At 39.6% G+C, this 20,923-nt stretch overlaps 1 protein-coding gene across 6 annotated transcripts in view; it reads right to left on the reverse strand.

The window, feature by feature from the left end:
- Positions 1-20,095, reverse strand: part of TMT1A (thiol methyltransferase 1A) — a 46,905-nt gene extending 26,810 nt beyond the window's left edge. Inside the window, exons 1-2 of one of the 6 annotated variants that reach the window (XM_074270390.1) lie at positions 19,950-20,095; positions 19,152-19,350 (exon numbers count right to left, since the gene is read on the reverse strand). In XM_074270390.1, the coding sequence (XP_074126491.1) occupies positions 19,152-19,350; positions 19,950-20,013 (263 nt within the window). In that variant the 5' untranslated portion in view covers positions 20,014-20,095. Of the gene's footprint in view, positions 1-15,257; positions 15,407-19,151; positions 19,351-19,471; positions 19,922-19,949 lie in introns of those variants that run through there. The other 5 variants (XM_074270395.1, XM_074270391.1, XM_074270393.1 and 2 more) reach the window with 5 other exon arrangements.
- Between the last annotated feature and the right edge of the window lie 828 nt (positions 20,096-20,923).

Genomic DNA, 20,923 nt, shown 5'->3' on the forward strand with positions numbered 1-20,923 from the left:
CATCAGTCTCACTCCTACTTCCCCTCATCACAGTCTAATAATAGCAAGACAAGAGTCAAGATGAATGGCAATGGCCCAGGAGGCAAAGATCTAAGCAAGGATAAAGAATTATTTCTGTTGGATTCACCAAACAAAGGAAGATTCATTTAAGGTTTTGTTCAGACTTTTAATTTCATCTGTGTGTGTTATAATTTCCTGGTGTGGAAACTCCCTAAATCTTAGAGAGCTGCCTAGGGCACCACACTCACACTTGATCTCAATCTTGCCGACACCAAATCCAGCCCATACCCTTCTACTCCATACTCCTATTTAATAAACACACAAATAAAAAGCAACTTTTTTTGAGATTCTTGCTGTGTTTGAAAAAGAAACAAAAAAGTTTCAATTCACCTGATTTAAAAATTTTTATTGTTACTGTTATTATTTTATTAATGCCATTTGTTGTTATATGACAATCATCCATCCTGGTATATCCCATTTTCCCTCCTTTCCACTCCCTCATCACACACAGAGCAATAATGAAAAACAGTTAAGTAAAATAAACTGACACAATAGTATATATTGAATGATATATGCAACATTCTACATCTATGATCCGCACCTCTCTAACAAAAGGGAGGGTAGCAAACCTGATTTTTAAATTAAGAGCAATTTTGTTTCTCAAATCCTTTGACCAACTTTTATCTTTGAGCAGAAAAAAAATGCACGAATCCCCTCAATGGATTCACTGGAGACACTTTAAGGAATAGCTATTTTGAGCAAAGCCATCAGTGTGTAATCTAGGTCTGAGCTGCTTCAATTCACTTAACTGGGTATGTTCAAACCTTCCACTGCCACAGTCTGGCTCTAGATGGCCGGGCCTTGAGGTAACACTCCTGGTTTCATTTTCTATGGTACATTTTCTATGTACATATAATGACATAGGGATGTTTTTCTTCCTAGTGACCTCAGACTACTATCTGGGGATGCAGACATTCAAATAACAAAACATGATTCTTGCTGCTCTTTTTGTCACCTTCATCTCACTGGATCCTCTCTTGTCTCCTCTCAGTGTGACACCAAAGAACTACTCAATGATTATCAAGATTACATAGGATTTTTACTGCAGTAAAAACAAAAGGAACATTAACTTTAAACTCTCAGGCTAGAAACTGCTCCAGTTCACATCCTTTTCTGCATCAGGGTTCTTTGTTCTCCCAAGGAAAGATAGTAAATACCCAGAGGAGTCCTGGGTTCCCTTCTTTTATCTCCTACTATCAGCCATTATATAATGTTATGCTTAATGTTTATTCTCACTCAATCCCAGCTCAGACAGGCTGCCAAAACACTCCCACAAGCTTGCAATGTGGTGCAGTTAAAATTCCAACTTTCAAATTTGGAGGGTTGCCATATTCTGGGCCTTCCTGATTTCTTACTGGTTAATCTTTAGAGGACTCCCATTGCTATGAGAGTTCCCCAAGACCATCCCTTGACCCCATCATATCACCAGTGACGAGGCAGCTTCCATGGCAGGACTATGTCTGAAGCCCCTTCCCTAAAGCCGGCCCTCAGCATCTCTAGGTCTTTGACTTGATCACTCATCTCACTGCATATCCAAGCCACCACTCTGCTGCTATCCCTATGGCACAGTAAGAACCAAGGGAAACCACATTTGCCTCTGCCCCTAATTAAATTTCTGTTCACATTTTTTGACTGAACTCAGCTTGGCTGTATAAATAAAACATCCATCACTCATCCTAATGCTGTCATTCATCAGATCACCACTCCTGATGATGAGAGCGAAACCAGACAGCCCTGTAAAGTTATGTAAAATCACCAACAAAAAGTTATACAAACTTAAATGGACTTATATTCTCTGGAACCAGGAAGAACCTCCAGAGAATGACTCTTTTCATATACAAACCTAAATGGTCCCACACCCTCTGGAACCAGGAAAAAGAATATCCAGAGAAAGTACCTTTTCATATACAAACTTAAGTGCTCTTTCCTATTCTGTTCTATTTCTGTATAAAGTAAGCCTTCAGAAAATGTCTCTTTGCAAAATCACTTCTCTCTTGAGAATGAATGATATTGTCCGCCAAGAGCGCTATCTTTCTAACAGCCTTTCAGTAAGGTAATTTCCTTCCCTATGAGCCCCCAGGAGCCTTGGAGAAGAGGATCACACACCCATCCCTGCCACACCTCTCCAGACCCTACCTTCATCACAGAGAGTGTGTTGGACCTTTATATGGAAGAGCTATTAAACATCCTAAATTCTACATTGGTTGGGGGTGGTTGGGAGGGAGAGGAGAAAATCGTGTTGCCACCATGCACTTCCTGGATGTCACTGGAGCAATTTCTACTTGAAAGTGCTGGGTAGCCAAATGGAGAGTCCTTTATCACACCAATGAGTTGTAAGCTATCAGTTCCAAATCCAGAAGAGCAGGTAGTGAAAGAGAAACCCAGTGACCCTCCAAAATACAGCCTCTCCATCTGATATAAGGCATTCCTAGAGCTTCAGGTTCAAAATGAGAAAGAAATGAAACACTTGTAGACCAGTTAACAAACTTAACATGGAAAGGAAAGTCAACAAATCTACATCATGGATTCATCTGAAAGCAGCTTCACTGCTTATGTTGGTCTGCTGGCTGCCTGTCAAGTCTGAGGAAACAGCTTCTAACTCCTCCCATACTGGCTTGTGGACTTTTGGACTTAGTCTATCTCTAAGTTATGTCAACAGTTGGAGCTTTGTTAAGACTCAGGGATGATTTCAATATTCTTGAAGAAAAAGCAGCTTAGTCAATATGACAAATACTACTCCAGCTGCACTCTCTTTGATGAGGGGACTCCTCAGAACATCTTAGATGAATGAGTTCTTATATTCCATTTATTATAATCCCCTATTAGTTTCATACTTCCTCTTTTTCTCTATCACCTAGAGATTAATGAAATTTAGGAGGAAAATCCAACAGAGATTAATACCAAGGGCTAGTTCTTCAGCAAGAGGTTATATGTGTCATCTACCCAAGGAGGTTAGGGGAGAAGGCATGCCTTACAACTCATCTCTGAACTGTTCTACCACCTAAATCTTTGATTCTGAATTTTGCCTTTCTGATTACCATTTCCTGACTCTTAACTCTTAGTGAACTTGTTCATCTCCTGGTGCCCTAATTCATCTTATTTCTTAGCCTTTTACCTCTGCTCTAGCTTTGATGGGGGTTGAGGTCCCTTTAAGATTCCTCTCTGACTGCCCAACCCCCATGGCTGACCTTGATTCACAAATCCTGGTCAAAAGCACCCTTTTGAATATCTGGGCCCAGCCCCCACCATCAGCTCAGCTTCCCCCAGCCCCCACTGCATCTGAGCTATCTGAAAAGCCCACCAAGAACTTGGGGGTACCACCCACAATCCCCTTCTAGGTATAAAAGAACAGAGCCGGAGCTCTCTCTTTGCAGGAGCCCTTCCCCCCAACACATGATATCCTTCTGGCCATGTAAGGGTTCCTGCCCGCCCAGTGGCCACCTCTGGCCCTGGCGTTTTTCTAACTGAACTTTACTTCCAAATTCCTACAATAAACCTTTTATTTATTAAACTAGGTTTTCGGGCCTGTAAATTCATTTACGGGACATTGAACCTCATGGGATTATCTATGCACTGACAAACGGGGTTCCCCCTTTCCTTTCCCTCATTATTTGGTGGCCCTCCCAGGGACCCCAAAAATTGTTACCCCGAAAACTAACCTTAACCTTTTCAGGTCTCTCAGAACCAATCTTCGTCCTTAGCAGTTCGAACAGCTTCTGGTAAGAATATTTGTGTTCCTACCCTCATCTCACTCTCTCTAAAACCAGGTTTGGGCTGCAAGCAAAAGTCTCCTGTGGAGACTATTTGCTTTTCAGGCAAAAAAACTCCTCCTTTTGTGTAACTCTCTGCCTCTAAAGGCTTCTTCTAGAGACAAAAGACCTTCTTTTTCAAGGCATTTCTAATCCCTTTATCTTGCCAGAAAAGCCTGCCCTCAGGCTGGGACACAGGAGAAAGTGTCTCTTCTTCACCCCTCCCCCCACCCCAAGGTCATCCTTCTCGGGTCCCAGGCCAACAGTCTCCTTGATCTCTTCTGGGGGAGAAATCTGTGTTTGAGCCCCTCTCGCACTCCACCGTAGTTGGCCAGACTGTAGCCACGAGGAGACGGTCAATGGATCGGGGTGAACTTGGAGATGTGTCTCTATTGGAACCTTCACCTTTGCCACCAGAGAAGCACTGGGTAAGATAACATCTCTCCCTTTCCCCCATCCTTTCTTTTTTCCAACCTCTCCCATGTGGCTTGAAAACCTGCCATTTAAATGCTCCCATCCTGTCCCCTTCTTGGAGTACAGTGGGGAGATTTGGGGACTCTTTTCAAGATCTCTAGAAATGCCCCTCCCATAGCTTTTACCTGTCTCTTAAAGGAGCCAAGGCTTCCAGTCCTCTCAGAGAACTAGCTTGTCCCATACATTTTAAAACGGGACTCGGTTTACTGATTTAGTCTTCTCAGGGCAACTCCTGCTTCCAGACACTCAGAAGCAGAGGTGCTCTTTTTAATACAAATCTCTTCTAGACTTAAGCCTTAGAAGACCCTAGTCTCTGCCCTGAATCCGAGCAGGAGGAGCTGCCTTCTTACCACCACAGAACACCATAAGGGTTGACCTGGCCCCCCCAGCGAATTGCTCCCTGGTAGGAATTTGAGGTCTGGCCCTATTTCCCTTTTATCTCAGCACAGCCGGAACACCTCAGGGGCCGGTAAGCTGGGTAGGCTATGCTGATACTGTGCACGCTCTCTGACTTTCACCCCTCCCCCCATAAAGAGTGGGGAAACTAGGAAGGAAAAGATTCAGGATCTTTGTTTATTCAATAACCAGGTACTCTCTTCAAGAACAGCATAGTTTTTCCAACATTTCCAAGAGCTTAAACCGCATTCTTATCTTGATCTGCAGCTCTGACAACTGGGGATATACCCATCCCTATACCCTGCCTTACAAAAGAGCAGTGGTTCATTAAATCTACTAGATATCAAGGCCTCTTGCCTCCCCTGACTTGAGTCCACACCCTTTAATCCCAACTCCAGGAGAAATTAGCTCTCCTGGAAATTAAGGGTGAAAGAGCTAGGCTACAAATAATCTTTTCTCTCAGCATTTTCTCCTATTTCTCTTTGATGACAAGCAGCCCACAGGAGGGACCTGATGCATTTCTTGCTAAAGGCCCCATTCTCCTGAATGTCACCTCCACCCTGGGATGACACCCCACTATTAATCTGTTCCCGACATCTGTTTTCTCTAGGCTTCACACTTTGGATTCTCAGCCGCCCTTCAGTCTAGAGAACAATGACTGGGGACAAGTGACTGGGGACAACTGACTGGAACACCCCCTCAATACCCTGCTGCCATCCCCCACACCTCACGCCTCAACTCCTGGCATGAAACCCCAAATCCCTACGACCCTTGTCAGCTACTAGCAGTTAAGAGATCGACGCCCCTTTTCCCAAATGTATCTGGAGGTGACGGTTTGAGGGGGAAACAAGACGAGGGGACCCCGCTACTCTGAAGATCTTTGGAGAAAATCTTCAACCTTGCCTTAAATGAAGAACACTGGCCCATATTTTTTCTTAAATGAATTTAAGTCTCAACTGTTTAAGGGGGGAAATCATGGGGGTTGAGGTCCCTTTAAGATTCCTCTCTGGCTGCCCCCAACCCCCATGGATGACCTTGATTCACAAATCCTGGTCAAAAGCACCCTTTTGAATATCTGGGCCCAGCCCCCACCATCAGCTCAGCTTCCCCCAGCCCCCACTGCATCTGAGCTATCTGAAAAGCCCACCAAGAACTTGGGGGCACCGCCCACAATCCCCTTCTAGGTATAAAAGAACAGAGCCGGAGCTCTCTCTTTGCAGGAGCCCCTCCCCCCAACACATGGTATCCTTCTGGCCATGTAAGGGTTCCTGCCCGCTCAGTGGCTACCTCTGGACCTGGCGTCTTTCTAACTGAACTTTACTTCCAAATTCCTACAATAAACCTTTTATTTATCAATCTAGGTTTTCGGGCCTGTAAATTCATTTACAGGGGACACTGTGCCTCATGGGATTATCTATGCACTGACAAATGGGGTTCCCCCTTTCCTTTCCCTCATTAGCTTCATTTGCTTTCATATCCAATCCTATCCCTATTGATCATTTGATTACATAGTGAAATTCATCTAAATTCATCTAAATCCACCTGGACCTTTATAGCTGCTTAATAATTCTTTTATTTACTATCAACTCTTATCAAATTTGAATGAGACTATTCCCAAACTTCTTTACTCTTTTCAAGCATTCATCTCCAGCCCCATTCCTTACTATACTGAAATAAAACTCATCCAATATAAATAAAGATAATTAAATAAAGGTCTTCTTTTTCAATTGTCTCATTTCACATTTCAAAAGATTTGTAAATTCACATCTTCTGCTTCCATTCTGACTCAGAGGAAGAGGAAATTCTCTGAAAGAACATTAACGTAGGAGATTCAAACCATGCCTACCCCAACATTGTGGGATCCACATACATGCCACAAAGGAGAAATATTTGTGGGGACTCAAGTGAGGCAAACTTTCAGCTTTCCAACATTCTCCATATCCTACTTCCTAATATGATACTGACCTCCTGAAACATCTCTGTTCCAATAACCAGCAATAACCAGGGTTACAATGTTGGCATTCTGAAGATATACTCATTAGCCACCAGGTTATGAGGTGGCACTGATAGCTGTTCCTTGGTGAGTCCCTGGTACCTGACTGTGGTGACTGACCCATTCTGGCTAGAATGGAAGTGCTAAGTTAGCGCTATTCTCTCCGGGCTTAATAGAGAGTCAGTCTCCTTTTATTCCTCATCTCCACCTTTCTCTGTAGAGGGCACCACTTATCCTTTGGAGGTAAATATGCTTGCCCATTTGAGCCTCAACTAATGCTCAACCTCTTTTACAATGTAGTACTTTAATAGTTCATTGCAATTTAATGTAGTAGTTCAATGAGTGTTAGTAATATAACCTTGCCATAATGGCAAAGCAAGATCCATGTAAGGAAATGCTGCATGAAGTACTTTTACTCTTCACATGGAGTCAGAAAGCAAAGGAGATTGTCAAGTTATCAAATTCACGTTCTCCATGGCAAGAGAGGCCCAGCACCTTGCCAGGGTTGCAGAACTAACAAGGCAGGAGGTAGGAGACCCAGGTTGCCTTAAGCCCCAGAGATGCCACTGTGCAGAGAGTGGTGGAGATAAGAATAAGCAGCTCCCTGAAATCCACAGAGAGAATGGCTTTGACATAGAACTCCTAGCCCAGAGGGGTTACATTATTGTGCAGAAGAAATCATGCACATTTACAGTATCTGCTGCCACTCTCCTAAAGCTTCTAGGTTTGACTTCTGGGACATTCACATCTGAGTCCTCCCTTGAGCAGGGAATGGAGTGAAAGGTCCTCCTCAGATGCAGTGAGGTCTCAGCTTACCATTCCCTCAAACCTTCCCTTTTCCCTAACTTCAACAGTCTGGGGAAGGTGCCCTTACCCTTCCTCAAACTCATCCCCTAGGAATAATGCTTGATTTCTCCCCATCTCTCACTGCTCTGCCCTAGAAGACATCTTCTGTCTTCTTACATATCTCATATAAATCTCTTTCTGACCCCTGATTTTGTCATTACCCAAGTACAGGTTCTTAACACCAGTCACCTTGATCATTGCCTACTGCTTGGTCTGCCTGCTTCTAGCCTCCCTCCACTCCAATCCATTCTCCACTCCATCAGCCCAGAGTGCCAGTCTGACATGTCACCATTCCCTTCAACCCCCTCCCCAGCTATCATTAAATAAATTCCAGTGATTCCCTGTGGCCTCCAGGATCAAATAAAAGCATTCCATTTGGTTTACCTTATAACCTGGCATCTTGCTACCCTTCCAGTCTTCATACACTTCACCCATCTATCTTCTCTAAATGCATTTCAAACTAGCCTCTGATCTGGCCTCCTTTCTGTTCCTAGTACAAGACACTAAATCTCAAGCAATCAATAAATATTTAATAAACACCTGCTATGTGTCTGACACTGTACTGAGGGCTGGGAACACAAAAAGAAGTAAAAAACAGTCCTAGGTTAGGTTCAGAAGACACAACAGTCAATGACTATAGTAATCTAGTGTTTGATAAACCCAAAATACAAGCTTCTGGGATAAGAACTCACTATTTGACAAAAATTGCAGGGAAAACTGTACAGCAGAAAATAGGTACTGACCAACATCTAATACCCTATATATCAAGAAAAGGTTGCAATGGGTTCGTGGTTTAGACATAAGGAATGATACTATAAGCAAATTAGGAGAAAAAGGGATAGACTATCTCTCAGATCTGTGGAGAAGGAAGGTATTTATGGCCAAAGAAAGACTAGAAAACATTATGAAATGTAAAATGGATAATTTTGATTACATTAAATTAAAAAGGTTTTGCCACAAACAAAACCAATGCAGCTACGATTAGAAGGGAAGCAGAAAGTAAGGAAAACTTTTTTACAGCCAGTGTTTCTGAAAAAGGCCTCATTTCTAAAATAGAGAATTGATTTAAATTTACAAGAATATAAGTCATTCCCCAATTGATAAATTGTCAAGGATATAAAACAATTGAAAATTGTCTGAAAATTAGACAATTTTCAAATGAAGAAATTAAAGCCATTTCTAGATATATGATAAAATGTTCTAAAACACTATTGATTAAAGAAATGTCAATAAAGACAGTTCTGAAATATGACTTCACACCTCTCAGATTGGCTAAAATGATAGGAAAAGAAAATGCTAAATGTTGGAAGGGATGTGGGTAAACTGGGACACTAATGTGTTATTGGTAAGTCATTCTGGAGAGCAATTTGGAACTATGCCCAAAGGGCTATCAAATGTTGAAATCTGTCTTTGCATGTATTTGGAAAAATAAAATACTATTGAAAAAAAGAAAATGAAATCCTACCTTCCTCTCTCTTTTTTTTTAATTAAAGCTTTTTATTTACAAAGCATATGCATGGGTAATTTTTCCAATATTGACCCTTCCAAAACCTTTTGTTCCAAACTTCCCCCTCCTTCTTTCCCACCCCCCTTCCCTTAACTGGCAGGTAGTCCAATACATGTTAAATATGTTGAAATACATGTATCCAATATATGTATATAATTTATACAATGATCTTGCTGCACAAGAAAAATTAGATCAAGAAGATCTGAAAAAGAAAAAGTGAGAAAGAAAACAAAATGTAAGCAAATAACAGAGAGAGTGAGAATGCTGTTTTCTTTCTCATTCCACTGTTTCCCATGGCTCTCTCTCTGGCTGTAGATGGTTCTTTTTATCACTGAACAAGTGGAACTGGTTTGAATCATCTCACTGTTGAAGAGAGCCTCGTCCATCAGAATTGATTGTCTTATAGTCTTGTTGTTGCTGTGTATAATGATCTCCTGGTTCTCTGCTCATTTCACTTAGCATCAGTTCATGTAGGTCTTTCCAAGCCTCTCTGAAGTCATCCTGCTGGTTGTTTCTTACAGAACAATAGTATTCCATAGCATTCATATACCATAATTTATTCAGTCATTCTCCAATTGATGGGCATCCATTCCGTTTCCAGTTTCTTGCCACTACAAAGAGGGTTGCCACAAACATTTTTGCACATCTGGGTCCCTTTTCCTCCTTTAAGATTTCTCTAGGATATAATCCCAGTAGAATCACTGCTGGATCAAAGGGTACGTATGCACAGTTTAATAACGTTTTGAGCATAGTTCCAAACTGCTCTCCAGAATGGATATATTCCTACCTTTCATAAGTTAAAAAAAAAAAAAAAAAAAAAAAAAAAGCAGATCCTTAACTGAAGAAGCTCACAGAATGAGTAATTAACAGATGGAAGTTATTAGAATTAAGAGGATGTGGCCATCTCCCAATTCTGAGCATTCATAGGCTCTCCCCTGTGCTTGGAATTTTTCCCATCCTCATTTCTGTCTATTGGCTTTCTTCAACCAAAAGTCCCACCTTCTACAAAATGAAATCAATTTTTCCTGATTCCTACTGATTATCTCCAATTTATTCCATTCACAGCTTATTGGAACATATTTATTTCCTCTATTAGACCAAGAATACTTTGAGAGCAGGGGCTACTTTTTATGCCCAGAGCTCAGCTTGTTGTTTGGCATATAGAAGGAGCTTAATACATGTTAGCTAAGAGGGTCAATTAATTTAACTCTCTTCTTTTAAGGAAGAACAAAATGAGGCTCAGTGACTTACTAGCAGCCATACAGATATACTAAAGCAACTAGCAGAATTAGTATTCAAACCAAGGTCCTCTGACAATGCTTTTCTAACACAGGAATCTGTATACAAAATGCACTCAATAAATGTTTATTAGGAGACACCTCTGCCTAAAAATAAATAAATAAATGAATGAATGAATAAATAAAAATTTAAAAACATGTATTAGCTTCATAAAAACTTCACAATCAAATGCTGAAAGGCAAAAATAGTAAATGCTTCCTTTTCATTCTACAATGCAATAAAAACTATATTCAATAAAGGGTCAGGAAAAGATAGACTAAAAACCAATTGGAAATTAAATAACCAAAGAATGAGTTCAAACAACAAATCACAGAAACAACCCATTATTTCATTCAAGAGAATAACAATAATGAGACGACATATCAAAACTTAGGGAATGCAGCCAAAGCAGTTCTTAGGGGAAATTTTATATCTCTAAATAGCTATAAATAAAACAGAGAAATAGGAGATCAATGAAGAATTATTCTTATGAAAAAAACCCAACAGAATAGATAAACCTTTGGTTAATTTGATCAGAAAAAGAAAAGAAAAAACCAAATTACCAGCATCAAAAATGAAAAAGGTGAACTTACCACCAATGACAAAAAAAAAAAAAATAAATAAAAATAAAGCAATAATTATTTTGCCCAAGTGTATGGCAGCAAGTCTGACAATCTAACTGAAATAGAAGAATATTTACAAAAATATAAATTTCCCAGCTTAATAGAAGTGAAAATAGTTCCATTTTAGAAAAAGAAATTGAATAAGGCATTAATAAACTCCCTAAGAAAAAATCTCCAGGGCCAGATAGATTCACAAGTGAATTCTACCAAACATTTAGATGTTAGGTTCTTACTAAGTGGTAAGTCAGTACTTGGCAATTCTCTAGCTCAGAGTTCACACCTTTAGTTCAAACTTTTACACTTTTAAACTTCTGAAAAGGAGTTTACACACCTTTAAAAAGGAACAAATTCATTGGTTGTAAGTAGTTCCCACAAGCCCCTGGAATACCCACAAGCCCATTCTCTGGGAGGATAAAAGGAGAAGTTAGAGTCTGGAAGATTCAGTCTGGATTGGGTCAAGGAGAAGACATCTCATGGATTCGCAAGTCCAGCAATCCCACACTTTTGGAGGGGAAGAAGAGGATTAGAGATTCTACCTTCGCTCTGGCTGGAGGCTCCAGAAGCCTCCCAAGAAACCTGCTCACAGAGGAAAAGATTATTCAGAAAAGAAACCTCCTCCCAGAGAAGGATTACAATTGAGAGATGACAGGACTTTACATTTAAAGAACAATTAATTCCAACACTGCGTAAACTATTTGGAAAAATAGATAAAGGAGTCCTGCCAAATTCCTTCTAAGACATAAATATGACACTGATACCTAAACCAGGAAGAGCCAAAACAAAGAAAGAAGATTATAGAACCATCTTCCTAATGAATATTGATGCAAAAATGTTAAATAAAATATTAGCAACTATATTATAAAGCAGTAGTCATCAAAACCATTTGGTAATGGCTAAGAAACAGAATAGTCAATCACTGGAATAAGTTAGTTTCACAGGACAAAATAGTCAATAACTTTAGCAATTTAGTGTTTTACAAAACTAAAGACCCAAGCTTTTGGGAGAAGAACTCACTATTTGACAAAAATTGCTGGGAAAAATTGGAAACTAGTATATGGCAGAAACTAGACATTGAACCACACAACACCATATAGATATAAAGAATGATATTATAAACAAATTAGAAAAACATAAGATAGTTTACCTCTCACATCTGTGGAGAAGGAAACAATTTGTGACCAAAGAAAAACTGGAGATCATCATTAGTCACAAATTAGATAATTTTTATTATATTAAGTTAAAAAGTTTTTGTACAAACAAAACTAATGCAGACAAGATTAGAAGGGAAACAATAAACTGGGAAAATATTTTTATACTCAAAGGTTCTGATAAAAGCCTCATTTCTAAAATATATAGAGAATTGACTCAAATTTATAAGAATTCAAGCCATTCTCCAATTGATAAATGTTTAAAGGATATGGACAGACAACTTTCAGATGAAGAAATTGAAATTATTTCTAGTCATATGAAAAGGTGCTCTAAATCACTATTGATCAAAGAAATACAAATTAAGGCAACTCTGAGATACTACTACACACCTCTCAGATTGGCTAAGATGACAGGAAAAGATAATGATGAATGTTGGAGGGGATGTGGGGAAACTGGGACACTAATACATTGTTGGTGGAATTGTGAACAGATCCAACCATTCTGGAGAGCAATTTGGAACTATGCTTAAAAAGTTATCAAATTGTGCATATCCTTTGATCCAGCAGTGTTTTTACTGGGTTTATATCCCAAAGATATCTTAAAGGAGGGAAAGGGATCCACATGTACAAAAATGTCTGTGGCAGCCCTTTTTGTAGTGGCAAGAAACTGGAAACAGAATGGATGCCCATCAGTTGGAGAATGGCTGAATAAATTATGCTGTATGTATGTTATGGAATATTATTGTTCTCCAAGTAACAACCAACAGGATGACTTCAGAGAGGCCTAGAGAGACTTACATGAACTAATGCTAAGTGAAATGAACAGGAGATCATTATATATGGCAACAACATGATTATACTGTGATCAATTCTGATGGACGTGGCTCTCTTCAACAATGAGATGATTCAAACTATTTCCAATTGTTCAGTGATGAAGAGAGCCATCTACATCCTGAGAGAGGACTGTGGAAACTGAGTGTGGTTCACAACATAGCATTTTCACTCTTTTTGTTGTTGTTTGCTTGCATTTTAGTTTGTTTCTCTTTTTTTCTTGTGCAGCACAATAATTGTATAATATATTTTTAGAAGAAGACATCCAGTTATCAGTGATCATATAAATAAAGAATATCTCATATCTCACATTTATCAGACCAGTAAAGTTGACCAAGAAAGGTTGGAGAGATTGTAGGAAATTGAATACATTAGGGAGGAGTTGGGTGAACTTGTCTAGACATTCTGGAAAGATTTATGAACCCAAAGCCCTAACTTTGTATAGCTTTTGAGAGAATAATAACACTATTGGGTCTATAACCTCAAAGTCATCAAAGAAAGGGGCAAAGAATTCACATGTATAAAAATATTCATAGCAGCTCTTTTTGTGATAGCAAAGTATTGAAAAACAAAAGGGAGCCTATCAATTGGGGAAGAACTTATGGTATATGAATGTAATAAAATACTATTGTGTTTTTAAAAATGATAAAGGAAGTGGTTTCAGAGAAACATTTGAAGACTTGTATGAACTGATGCAAAGTGAAATGAACAGAACCAGAAGAACAATTTATACAATGACAATAGTATCTTAAAGATAAACATCTCTGAAAAACTTTGGAACTCTGAACAACCACAATTCCAGATGAAACAATTCATGATAAAATAAGCTACCTACCTCCAGAGAGAAAGGTAATAGGCTCAGAATACAATCAAAACATACATTTATTTTCTAGATATGGTTAATATGGGCATTTGTTTTGACTATACATTTTAGTAACTGGTTTTGTTGTTTTTGCCTTCTCAATAGTGAAAGGGGAAAAAAAAGGTAGAAGGGAGAGAATTTGGAGTTGAAAATAAAATAAAATTGAACTAAAATAACACAAAGATTAAATTTATGTGTTTTTTTTTAAATCAATTAAATAATTTTATATTCAGGTTTAACTGTGGATTTTGACTTATCTGACAAGCAGAGAATGATGTCCAAAGTCAATACCAATTTAGAATATAAATTAATTTGTAACATCTTACAAAGAAAGATGCTAGATAATCATGAATAATATCATCTGATAAAATAGAGAGAAGCAGAAGAGAATAAAAAACATTTAAAAGAAAACTTAGCAAATGACCTAAAAGAAACCATAACAACAGTATTTAAGTATTCAAAAAAAGGATAATAAATAGAAGTAAAATGGAAAAAGTCACATGAGTATTATTATAACAATCTGGTTTCCTCATCAAGGACAATGGAAGCAGCATATCATAGTCCCCTATAGAAGAGGTAGAGATGGCAATAAAGGAAAAAAAAAATGGAGGAAAGAGCCTGATTAGATCAAGTATATATAGAGAAGTATATAGAGAAGTATGCCAGAAGAGACACAATAATGAAAACATTAAGGAATTAATATACAAGTTATTTGAGAGTGGGGAAATGCTGGAACTCTGTCTTCCCAAAAATCAGCCGGACAGGATAATCAAGTCTTTATTCCTGGTCTTTTGTGGTCAGGGTCAGGGAATTAGATCTAGCAATCTCCACACCTCTTTCCTCTCTCTCCACTGCTGGGAGAATGCCTCAATTTCTTCCCCCTACTTCACCCACACAAGTCATTTCCCCTTCTTTGTCCACACCCACCAATTCAGCCAGCACAGAATAGTTGGGGAGGGTCATCCTTCAAACATGTTAATAGAGAATTGTCCAACTGGCAATTAGTCTAATGTGTTCCATTATCCAAGTGCATTTGCTCAGTTCTAGCTCTTTACAGGGAAAGGTACTACAAGTCTAGAAGCAAACTAAGACTTAGTTAATAACAAAAAAGGTGATTGAGAAAATAAAAACCATTAACTTTCATGCCTATTCTCTTATACCTATCCACTATATGAAAACTTTATGCAAAACACAAGCAGGCAGGTTTTCACAAAGGATAGTCAACAATAGGGCACATCTTTATCATTTCACAGCTGACTAAAAGATGTAGAGAATATAAGATCTCATTGTGCTTATTATTTGTTAATTAAGAAAACCTCTGATTTGGATAAAGTAATAAATCCAGTGTTTTAAAGTTTCTTTTCCAATAAAGCTAATCCATACACTAAAATCATTCAAGATTCCTTGAAAGATATAACAGATAACCCAGTTTAATGACCCTCTGATCACAAATATCAGAGGAGACATAAAATAGGGAGATGTATGCTCACCAAAAATATTTGCACTGCCATGGAGAAAATTCATTGGTGAGTCCAAGTTGAAGAGGGATCACTCTGTGGATGGCAAGGTCCTCCAGATGTCCCTGTTTGCTGATGACATTGTGCTAGTTGCATTAAGTCCCCGAACAGTGAAGAACATCCTGGAAGACAGCCATAACCATTCAAAAGTGTTTGTCCTGACCCACCAGACAGAAAAGACCAAATAGATGAAGATTATCCATTGTCTTGATTATGCATTTGGATGAAAAATGTATAGAGCTTGTCTATCTGTAAATATATCTGGACCCAATAGTACAGATGGACAATGAGCTTGACAAAGAGTAGAACAGGAAAATAAAAGCAGTCTGGATTGAATTTAGGAAATTGCAAAGTTCCTTTAAAGACTCCAAGCTTCCCATGAAAACAATAGTTTATCTTTTTAAACACCAGCAGTCCACCAGTGAGACATATATAGCATCGAGACACAGAAAACAAAGTTTCCAAATTAGAAATAAGTATCATACTGAGTGCAATGGAGGGACTTATTATGATAGGTATAAAGAGGCTACAATATATAAACATGAAGAACTTAAAAGATGCGAAATGTTTGATGAGAAGAGAGAACAGGCTGGTCACGTGGATGTTAAGAGTAACAAATGACAGACAGGAAGAATTCCCACTGGTACCCTTGCTATTTTAGGAGAAAGTGAAGAATTCCTTCAATATGCAGTGAATTTATAGGACGAGATAAGCCAAAATTCCAAAGATCAAGCAAGCACAAGTTGGCTAAAATCTGTATCACTGAATCAATTTGAGCATGATTATTTTTGATTGTTATAGAAATGGAAATTTTAAAGGAATTTTACATATCAAAATTCACATTTGTTATATTATTTATATTGTCTCTGTAAACACTCCCTCTGTTCTACTTCCCCAACTTATACTTGTTTTATAAACAAGTTTATACCTGTTTTAAGTTCCCCGGAGGACAGCTGCTACCATAGTCAACAGGATTAAACTGCAGTTCATAAGATCCCACCATTGTAACTCTCCTTCATAAAAAGACAGTAGACACAATTCACTCCTAGCAAAAGCACTTACTAACATAGCATCATAAAACAAAACAAACCCTACTCTTCCCCCAAAACCAAAACAGGAGCTACAAAACATTAGCCCCTTAAACCTGGGGCATACTTTCTAACAAATATGTCAGAACTGTAACAGTGTCCATGGAAAGAGTGGGATCAAATTTAGAGTATAATGGTTGTAAAGCAGAATTCTGTGGGGCAAAGACAATGCCCAGCTCCAGTTATTGAAGGCTCTGGACTATCCTCTCTTCAGAGAATCCTTGTGCATCTCTCCTTGGGTGTAGCATCCTTAAGTTTCCAGGGTGTACTCTTTTCCACAGCAGGTCTTCTCTGATGCCAAGAGTCCTGTTCCTTGAAGCTATTTCCTCCCTCTAGTGACTAACTGTATTTCTACATTTGTTTTTCTCTGGAATTTGTCTCTCTGCTCCTTCAACAGGTCCTTTAACTTTTTAACTTTAAAACTGCTAGATTTCTCTCATCTGTATCTGTTGCTGGAAGCGTTCATTAATGGGGAAGAGGGAAGTCCCTTCCCATCTTAACCCCTACAGAGATCTCCTGAGCCTAATTTTCCCCAAATCAAAAAGCAGCCCCTAGGGTTTATTTTTTTAGGGTCTTGCTAGCGCAATAAACTTCCTTTAATTCATTTAGATAAAGAAGCAGTCTGTGCAAAATCATGAAAGAAGGAGATGGGATATTAAGTTCAGGGAACCACAAACAAGTCATTTTTGTCTATAATGTAGAGTTTATGAAGGGGGCAGTGTGGAATACATATAGATAGGCTGAAAGCATTTCAAAGGGCCAAATGCCAATTAACAAATTCACTACTAGAGATTCTTGAGGAGGGGAATGACATAGACAGGTTCATGCTTTAGAACTAATATTTAGAACTGTTATGAGGTGGATGGATTGAAAGAGAGATGAGAATGAAAATGAAGAATCCAATTAGGAGACTGATACAGTAGTCCAGATCTAAGGAAAAGAATAGTGGTTTTATGAGTAAAAAGAAGAAAGCTGTGAGAGTATAAAACTACATAAAATTGCCCTCAAAGAACTTTTGAAATTATTTTTCTTTTTCTCTCCCTCAGTTACTATCCTGTAAAGCCCAATTCAAGAATCTCATATATTACTTTATTATTATCCAATATAGTACTTTATTATGACAATATAATATTATATATATGAGATTTAGTGTTTCGTGGAGAACAGAAGTCTTCTATACTTTGTGTTTTTCTTAATCCTTTCTGTTTTATGTACTTGGAAACATTATTCTGAGAAAGGCTCCACGGGCTTCATTAGACAGCCCAAAGTGTCTATGGCACAAAAATCTGGCTTAAAGTAATACTTTGCAGACATTATCAATAAATATATTTTAGGAATAAGAAACAATGTAAGCAAAGGCAAGGAGACATGAAAGCTCAGGCTTTTTGTTGGTTTGTGGTGGTGGAGGGGATTTGATTATCAAAGAGAAAGTGGTTAGGTTTGTTTGGAGCACGTTCTGGAAGGCATCACTTCCACGCTCCTTACTTTCTCTATGACTGTCCATCTTTTCCTTATTTCTCTTCCTCTCCCTCCACAACACCTTTTAATTGACCAAAATATAGAAAGTATGTTTTAAAACATTCGGAGTCTGGTGAAAAAAAACTTAAAATACCCTTTGAGTGAAATAGATCCTTTATACTTAAAAAAAAAGTCCTCATGTATACATATATAGTGTTTAATTTATACTCTACCATATTTAACATGTATTGGATGGCCTGCCACCTGGGGGGGGGGGGGAGGAGGGGGAAAATTGGAAGAAAAGGTTTGGCAATTGTCAATGTTGTAAAATTATCCAGGCATATATCTGGTAAATAAAAACTATTAAAAAAAAAAGATTGCTAAGGAAAGAAGAAGAAGGAGGAGGAGGAGAAGGAGGAGAGGAGGAGGAGAAGGAGGAGGAGGAGGAAGAGGAGGAAGAGGAGGAGGAGGAGGAGGAGGAGAAGGAGGAGGAGGAGGAAGAGGAAGAAGAGGAAGAGGAAGAGGAGAGAGGAAGGGAAGAGGAAGAGAAGAGGAGGAAGAAGAAGAAGAAGAAGAAGAAGAAGAAGAAGAAGAAGAAGAAGAAGAAGAAGAAGAAGAAGAAGAAGAAGAAGAAGAAGAAGAAGAAGAAGAAGAAGAAGAAGAAGAAGAAGAAGAAGAAGAAGAAGAAGAAGAAGAAGAAGAAGAAGAAGAAGAAGAAGAAGAAGAAGAAGAAGAAGAAGAAGAAGAAGAAGAAGAAGAAGAAGAAGAAGAAGAAGAAGAAGAAGAAGAAGAAGAAGAAGAAGAAGAAGAAGAAGAAGAAGAAGAAGAAGAAGAAGAAGAAGAAGAAGAAGAAGAAGAAGAAGAAGAAGAAGAAGAAGAAGAAGAAGAAGAAGAAGAAGAAGAAGAAGAAGAAGAAGAAGAAGAAGAAGAAGAAGAAGAAGAAGAAGAAGAAGAAGAAGAAGAAGAAGAAGAAGAAGAAGAAGAAGAAGAAGAAGAAGAAGAAGTCCTAACTAATTCAGTTGCTTTTTACTTGTGTGCTCACTGATTTTATTTTAGGTGCAAAGGGATGCCGGTAAGAAAAGTTTCCTCGCCCCCCAAAGGTCAGTTTTCAGTTACAATATGTAACCATGTCCCCTCCATGAAGCTGAGCAGTAATTTGAGAAGTGGTTGGTTTTGTATGGCATCCATTCGTTACATTGTGACGGAATGTTCCCATTAAGTATTTAAAGCGTGCAGCCTAAACAAACGGGGAGGCACGTTATCATTTCAACCCAGTTGGCTCGGGACCAAACCGCACGTGGTAACTAACGCTCATACGTACCTAGACATTTTAAAGCAGTGGGCGGCCGTGACGACCCACATTTCTTTGATTACGGAGCCCCCGCACAAATGGATGGACTTGTTGAAAAATTTTGAAAACTGCAGGCTAACCATCCACGGCCAGGCCCCCACGTGAGCTTCGTGGCCACCTATGATTCGGGACCCTGACATCACCTCCAGCAGCGGCACAGTCCCACAGTCTACACAAACAGAAACGTACATTACGAAGCATCCGTCTTTCATAGCTAACTTATCGCTCTCTCCCCTCTTCTCAATGCCATTATGAATGCAATAAATGTTTTAAATCCAGGCTGAACCTACCATGCATTTGCACACTTTTCGAAACGCCGTTCTCCAACACAGATGCTATTTAATCTTAATTTAGGGAAACCATGATTTCATGCAGCGCTAGGAAACTTGCTTAACGGGCCTGGCGAACAGCGCTCCGTCCTTAGGGCATGCGCAGAAGGGGCGCCTTTGGCTTGCCTTTACATGGTCGGACGAGCATCACAAGGGGTCCCAAGTGGGCTCCCCCGTCCCACCGTCCCCGTAACTCATGGGAGCAGTGAGCGCCTGCCTGGCCACGTCCTCCACGGGAGGGCATCAGCCAGAGGGTCCCGGCTCGGTCTGTGGTCATCGGGCTTAAGCATTGGGGGCCTTCCCCCCGAGAGCGCTCCCGCCCGGCCGCCGCGGGGCCCTCAGCCCTCCTCAGCCAGGCCAGGCCACCTCTCCCCGGAGACCAGCTCAAAGCGCGGGCGGGGCCGCTTACTCTCTTCCTCGAACGAGGCCGACTACTCACCGTTGGCGGAAGCGAAGCTGCCCCAGAATAACCACAAGGCGGCGCCCACAAGCCAGGGCCCCATTTTTTGGGGGGAGGAAATGGGGAGGAGAAAGAAAAAAAAAACCGGCGAGGCGGGGGAGGGGCTTGCGCTGTCGGTTACGTCACGCGTGGCGGTTGGCGCACTCCGGGGCAGAGGGGCGGGGCGCTCTGGTCATTAATCCCTCCCCACCCCCAACCAGAACTAAACTTCTCTGATTTATATTTGCACACACTGATCACAACCCTTTCCATTGCTTTTGTTTACAAATCTTTCGAGATTAAAGTTATGTAGCCAAGTAACATTGCAAGCGGGCTCCCTTTTTTCTTGGAGAAGTATGGAAATTTCAGTAATTTTATGTACCTTCTCTCATCTTTCTCTTTTTTAATTCCAGCTGAAACTCCAAAAAGGAGCATCTGGGAAATTTCACCAACCAGGGGGACTGCTAGTGAGAGAGTGGAACAAACGGACATCACAAGGCAGCCTTCCCTATGGAGCTACACTGATGTCCCTTCTATTTTGAGAGAATCTTTGGGAAAGTCTTTTTCTTTTTCTTTTTTTTTTTTTTTTTTTTCTGAGACTGGGGTTAAGTGACTTGCCCAGGGTCACAGGGCTAGTGTCTGAGATCAGATTTGAACTCGGGTCCTCCTGAATTCAAGGCAGGTGCTCTATCCACTGCGCCACCTAGCTGCCCCCTTGGGGGGGGGGTCTTGTTAAGTTATCAGTCCTCAACATAGAGAAAACCAAAGGAATGGAATAGGGATAAACTCAGGTCACAAAAGAAATTTACAATGTCCTGGCAGTACTAAATGTCTCTCCTCTTAGAGGATGTTGAAATCAAAGCTTGGATAATTCTGACAATGATATTAAGTTACTGAAATTGAAATAATGAGTAAACATTTATCTTTTAAATATGATTTGGAAATTTCAAAACAATAGTCTCAACATTTATAAA

The sequence above is a fragment of the Sminthopsis crassicaudata genome, chromosome 5 (assembly GCF_048593235.1).
Source record: "Sminthopsis crassicaudata isolate SCR6 chromosome 5, ASM4859323v1, whole genome shotgun sequence".
Lineage (NCBI taxonomy): Eukaryota > Metazoa > Chordata > Mammalia > Dasyuromorphia > Dasyuridae > Sminthopsis > Sminthopsis crassicaudata.